This window comes from Peromyscus maniculatus, chromosome 4 (assembly GCF_049852395.1).
Source record: "Peromyscus maniculatus bairdii isolate BWxNUB_F1_BW_parent chromosome 4, HU_Pman_BW_mat_3.1, whole genome shotgun sequence".
NCBI lineage: Eukaryota > Metazoa > Chordata > Mammalia > Rodentia > Cricetidae > Peromyscus > Peromyscus maniculatus.
The window spans coordinates 114,156,933-114,163,700 of NC_134855.1; the positions used below are offsets into that span (position 1 = coordinate 114,156,933).

A 6,768-nucleotide genomic window follows, 5' to 3' on the forward strand; every position below is an offset into this window, starting at 1 on the left:
GGGATCTAAATTCTTGCTTCCATAACTCAACAAGCAACCCAACAGCAACGCAACAGCTTTGCATCTTCTCACTGTATTTTTTTCTTGAAAAAAAAAAAAAAAGACGAAAGAAAATTACCAACTAGAGAAGTTCAAGTGTGCACACGGTGGTTAGCCCACCAACTCCTGCACCAGGACAAATCTGCTTCCCGGAAGTGGAGTATATGAGTCACAGCTCACCAGCCTTCCTTTCAGCCTCTAGCTCACAGGGCACTGTAACTCACAGCAAAGTGTACATTTCCGTCTCACTTGGTTTCATTTCACTCTTGGTTCGGACATTGTACTTTGTTGATAATTTACATCATTTAGGAGCTATAAAGAGCTTTTTATGAAATAATACTGCATTTTTCTTTTCAATTTCTTCCCCTCTAGAAAGCAATCCTATGTTAGATTTTTTTTTTTCAGAGTAAATAGCTCACCCTGAAGAATGCTTCAGAAAGAATTACATTTTAAAAGGCCCTTAAGAAAAGAACACAAAACCATAGTCATTTTTGTCTTGTAGCTTAGGTAACAAACCTAGCCACTGATTTCAAGTCCTCACTCTCTGTTGGACAAAACTCAGACCTCTCATGGTTCCGAATTACGTTTCTGGTTTCCTTTTCATCTAACCAACTCTAGTTATGAATGCTTGCCCTGATCCCCAAGACATATGTTTGGTTCTAGAAGTCTAGTTCATCTGACCAACTCATAAATGCATTGTATTTTGGTACACATTATGTAACTTATGTTTTCTGTTTTTAAAGCCCTTATCAGAGTGTGTCCCTGGCAACATGAGACTGTAAGAAAGGGTAAAGCTACCATTTCCAAAGCTTCAGAACTCACTTCAGGGGTTCAAGGAAAGCAGAAGAAAAGGATATCTTTGAGAGGGTTTAGAATCTGCTTTAAAAGAAGGGCATGATGAAAGGCAAGGCACAGTTAGGCTTTAACTATCTAAATTAAGAAACTATTTAGAAATTATCGTGTCGCTTAGCAACAAGTTTGACTAAAGAATGTAAATGTGCTAAAAATTACTCATCACTACATAGTGGTGTAGATCAGAGCTACAGAATACAATTTTCAGGTGTTGCTACTTTTAAAGCATAATAAAGAAATCACTATGAGCATTGAACTATCCATGGATAATTCAAACCATATCAGAGTACTTGCATTAAAAGATGGGGTTACTGATAGTTGTATTGATTGGATCATGTTGTAAAGATGCTGGATTTTTGTTCTTAAACTTCATATAATGCCTATGAATATGTCATAAGTATCATCTACCACCCACAGCTGAGACTTTGAGTCACAGAAACTTAAGAAAGCCCCGAACATGAAAAATACTCAGATGTAAAAATGTAGTGATATTCAAGAAAAAGGCATTCATTATATCAAATAGAAAGAATTGGGAATTGATTTCTACATTAAGGTTCAATTTGCAAATATCACTTGCTCCATAGCAAATTAAACAGTAGGTTTTTGTAGTGTTTTTTTTTTTTTAACACGAAGGTCGAGCAGTGCTAGACTCAGTTTCTCTGTTATAACACTCTCCTAGGCGCAGTGCAGGGGGTACAGTGTATATCCACTTGCTTCCTCATAAAGACAAAGGCTGGAGCCCTGTAATAGAACTCCATTCACAGTCAAGCAAACATTCCTTCAGCAAAGCAGTTTGCATTCTTCATGAAACCCCAACGTCTAAATCAGTCTTCCAAACCGTGGTTAAGCCCCAGATTTCTTCCCTATGTGTAGACGAAAGACGACTTAATTTAAACATCCATACACTATTGCCCTTTGTAGTTTCTTACTCTTTTTTCTTATTCTTATAGACCTCCCAGCCATGCCCTACCAACCCATAAAAAAGCCTGGTGGATCTACGTAACTAGACCACTGTCAGAGGCGCTGGGAGAAACAGATAACCGGTTCACATAATTCCCCTCAGTCTTGGTTCTGGATCCTGTGTCCTTTGTACAACGCTTCCTAGCCTTGCTTCCTTCATCAGCCACTTCTTCACTCAGACTTCCAAGGGACAGGGCAATTTTTTTGTGTGACTTACACAGTGTTTCATCTGTCTTGACATGTACCATTTCAGACATTTAACGATTTCATTACTGTCACATTCAAGTCTTAAAAATTAATATCTGTCATTAATCCTATCATTCACTCAAGTGAGGTAAGGGCTCAGACAACCTACCCCCTCACAGGAGAGAGGAACACATTGGGCTAATAGGCATTGGTTGTTTGTTTTGTTATTTTTATTCCTTTGTTGAGCTCAGCTTGGGGAAAGTTGTTGCTAATGGGTGTGTATGTGTTTTACTCTTAGCTTTTTTTTTGCTTTTCTGTGTATGGTTTTGCATTCATTTCTCAAAATCACTTCAGTATTCATTTATTTTGTTTTCTATGTATGACTCAATTTTGACATTACTATTTTTGTACAAACAGCTTTTGAAATCCTGTCATGCAGTGTCCCAAACACAAGGTAGGACCGAAATTTTGATGATAAGCAAGACCTTGCTTTCCTCTGGCTATGTCAGTATTCTTGGTTTGATTTCCATTTATGACTCCCATCTGGCACAACTAACTAATATCTGAAGGGGTTAGACTTAAAACCCTGGCTATTTCATGCTTGAATTCCTCATCCTACTTAATCTGAAATGCTGTCACATTTGTTTGTGGTAGTGTTTTAGCCAGCATTTCCAGTGGTAAACCTGGGAATCAGGTTGTTATCCTGAAGAAAACCCAGATGTAAGAACATTATTTATATATAATGTCTGTTGGTGCTTTTCAGTGATGCAGTATTGTGGTCTGTGTGCAGAAATGTTATAATACAATGCCTTTTGCTATGTTATCTGTTAAGTCTGGCCTGCCTATAACTAGTCATCCCTTGTAAGGTGACTATATAATTGACTATTTGAAGCAGAAATAAAATATTTTTGAGAAATATGTCTGTTCATAATAGCCAGACATATGCTAAGTTGTCCCAGGCAATAGAAATGGATGGTCACCCTGCTCATGCAAGAATTTAGCTCTTAGGATAATCTTTCAATGGCATATAATTATGCATTCTATACTATGTTCAGTAGAATCCTTAAATGCAAAGTGGCCAAAATACAGGGAATCTTTTATTATCGTTTACTGAACATCAAATCATTTAATTTCCAGTGCTGACAATGTCTCACAGCCATCTCTTATAATGCTGTCTGTGTCATTATTTCATGTTTGTATATTTTTCTCCATTTCTTCATACTCCTGTATTACTATATGTCAGGCATTGAAAATTATATGGGGAAAGGGAATCATTAGCCTCAAATTTACACAGATCTAAAATTCTTTGGCGATGTTATATCTTCCCTCACTAGAATGAAACTGAAAGCCATAATGTTAAAATAATAATAAAAGCACTGCATTGTCTGTGAGAAACCAATTTTTGTTATGGAACTTCATTTGGGAGACGTAGATACTCCTAGTATGATCTAGAGTTGACCAGCACCTCCCTCTGACTTCTGATTTAACTGGAATATCAAAGAAGACATGAACAGTAACATCAGGGCACTTCAGAATCTTCCTTCCACAATATATCTTTATAGATTTTTTTCATGTTTCCACTCTTACCTGTCCTCTGTTTCAGTGATCTGTCACTGAAAGCGGGGAGGGCACCTGTTTTCTTACATCATCAAAACATGCAAGCATGTGGGCTGGGCTTCTGGGTTTCAGATGGAAAGTCAGCATTGAAATGAACCACTTGGTTTCCCCATGTTCCCAAGTAATTACTTGTTACTGTGACCTGCTTCCGTAGTCCCTCTTCAATAAGCTGGTTGCTTTAGTGGCTATCTTCATTCATGATATTAAATTCATCCTGGCTTATATCCTGGTGGTCCATAAAAAGTAAGTTATCCCAGAGAAACAAGAGCCCCAGAGTTTGGATAGTAAGATTTCTGGAATCCTACATGCTCCTGTAATGTTATAGTTATAGGACTCTAGTCAAAACAGTGTAATGTATATATGCTTACCTTACCTATCCCCATCAAAAGACTCTTAGGTAATTACTTTTAATTAGGCTTTACTTGTTTGAGAAATTAGTTGCACATAAACAATGCTATTCTGAAAAAATGATAGAATTATCTATACAAAGTCCTGGCAACACACAACACTAAATTAAACAGTTTGATCATCTAAGTATCTGGCTCAACTTCTTTTCATGTGATTTTCCCAGAAATTTGTAGGCCAGTTTTTCTCTGACTTTTATGTACATTAAAATTTCCTAGAAGATCTTGTTGGAATACAGATTCAGATTCTGTGGATCTTAAGTAAACTCCAAGATCCTGCATTTCCAAGAAGATCCCAAGGAGTTTTGAGGCTATCATCTACTTGTCACATTTATGTAAAAAGGACAGGTTGAGAGGAAAGAGACGAAAGCCAGTGGGTGCCTTCTGAGGGGATTTCCATGTTTAAGGCTGTGTTTCTGGTGTTGTAGGCGAAGGAGATGCAGCAGATGGTGAAATTGGAAGCCGAGATGGACCGCAGACCAGCAACAGTAGTATGAAACTCCAGAGTGCAAACTGAAGCTGGTTCCATGGACTATCAGGAGCTCATGGCCAGCTTCTAAACACAGACTCCATGGACAAAGGCTGTTTCCTTTTGTGTTTCTTTTGTGTATAGACACGGTGTTACCTGAAACCACAGACTGGGGATGACCAAATGTTCTTCTATTAACAATTGAGTATTGAATTTCTTTGGCCAGCCAAAAATAGCTATGTATCTACAACAATTTAAAAAAAAAAAAAAAGAATCTCCTATTCCTGACAGGCAGAGTTGAACCATGATACACAACTTAAACATGTTTGCTATAAGACAGCATCACAAGTCAGTGGGCTTGGTGTTAACAGCTCTGCTTTGTGATGCATTAGGACATGTTTGAGCTGCTGCTGCAAAAAAATAGTGCATTAGTAACTTAATAGTAAGCGCATGCACTAGAAGAAGCAACTCTGTCTACAGTTCATTAGCAGAAGTGGTGGTCTGCTATACAAATCACTTTGCAGAATTTTCTACACCTAAGTTACCTCATCAGTAAGTGCCATGTCTTTACCATGCCATAAGATGCTAATTTCCTGTAAATGTTGCAGAAATTGTTAGACTAATAGAGACCCAGAAGAGTGTACCTGTGCCAAGCTCATCAGAGCTCCAAGGGGAACTCAGCAGGCTCGTTTCAGAAAGTTTACAGCTGACACTGCTTTGTAGGGATTGCTTCTACAGATTCCAGATATTACAATTCACTATACACTATAAGGATTGTGAAGTGGTTATTGGCAAATGTTTGTAAATGTGACCATGTACAAAGTATTTATACTCCTTAATTCTCACGGTTATAGTGCGAAATCATCTAAACATTACCACATGACAAGACTAGTAAACAGGAATAAATAGACCTAATGTTTTGCATGATGCACAAGCACCAATTATGACTAACCTGTTCAGACACAGTTACTCTAACACCAAATAAATACTGATTAAGTAAATGTATGGCACAGAATATTATTTGACTATCAAGACTTTTAGCATAATGAAAAAGTCTATATATATGTGTATATGAATTATGTGGGCATTCTTGATACTTCAAGTTCTAGTTTGAAAAAAATACATAACTAATTTAATTTTACACAAAAATATTTATGCAGATTTTCAGACTTTCATATCAGGAAATAACCTTTTTATGTCTGTTGAATATCCAAAAGATTTGCTACCGTGTTCATCTGCATGGTCTTTTCGCCTGCTGTAGTTGCAGTGCAGGTGGCCCATAAAGTGGTATGCTGGGATCAAGTCATGCTACCCAAGCCCAGAAGAGCCAGCAGAGACCTGGTGGCCTTGAACGGATCAGATTCCTGATTGTAGGATGCAAAATGCCAACTTAATGGTTGTATATGATTGTACAAATCAATTCTGTGTGTTCCTCTGAAGAGAGCAGAGAGAATTATACCATGAAGGCTGAAATTCAACTTACAACTTCTCTAATAAAAAATGAAAACACATGCTGTAGTTGTCAGAGTATTTGCTTCCACAATGCTTTCTAAACAACCTTTGCCTTTTCATATACGGTCTTGTCATGAATTTCAAAAGGGGCTTTATGTCATATCCCCGTTACGGTTTTCCCCAACACAAAACACCCAGATTCCGCATACAGAAGTCATGGGTTCTTTTCTTCCTCGTGGTTATGATTTGAGTAGCTCTCACACACACTATCAAATTCTTGGTTTTCTTATTTTGTAAAAGAGTGGGATCAGACCACATGGGTTTAGCACCAACATCCCATTTAGTAAGAGGTCTTCTTCGCATTTGGGTTTCCCGTTTTCAAAGGTTTTGATAGCTCTCTTCCTCCAAGCCAGTGGTTTCCTTCCAAGAGCTCCACTCTGCTGTCACTGTCCCCTGCACTGAAGCCACCACCTGCCACTTGCCTCTGCTTTTAAGGCTCCTATTGATAGGAGTTCCAGTGGAGGAGTGGATTGTGGGGTATCAGGGTGGGGGTGAAGGGAAGGTAGGGAGAGGAAACGGGAGGAGAGGAGGGAGTAGAAACTTCGATCAGGATGTAAAATAAAAAAATAAAAATAAAGAAGGCTCCTATTTTCCCCATTTTTTTTCCGATCATGCCTTCTCTGGGTTTCCATCCTTCTATACCATAATTAATATTTGTGTTTTGCAGTTTTAGAGTCTGAAACAGTTTTTTATTTAACCCAGATTATTTTCAGTATTTGAAACATATTT

At 37.9% G+C, this 6,768-nt stretch overlaps 1 protein-coding gene across 7 annotated transcripts in view; it reads left to right on the plus strand.

The window, feature by feature from the left end:
* The window catches only part of Plcb4 (phospholipase C beta 4), a 182,640-nt gene extending 176,602 nt beyond the window's left edge, over window positions 1–6,038 (plus strand). For 6 of the 7 annotated variants that reach the window (XM_076570709.1, XM_076570710.1, XM_042276307.1 and 3 more), the window contains 2 exons: window positions 2,455–2,491; window positions 4,487–6,038. In XM_076570709.1, the coding sequence (XP_076426824.1) occupies window positions 2,455–2,491; window positions 4,487–4,575 (126 nt within the window). In that variant the 3' untranslated portion in view covers window positions 4,576–6,038. The remainder of the gene's footprint in view (window positions 1–2,454; window positions 2,492–4,486) is intronic. The other variant, XM_016002498.2, reaches the window with a different exon arrangement.
* The last annotated feature ends 730 nt before the right edge of the window (window positions 6,039–6,768 follow it).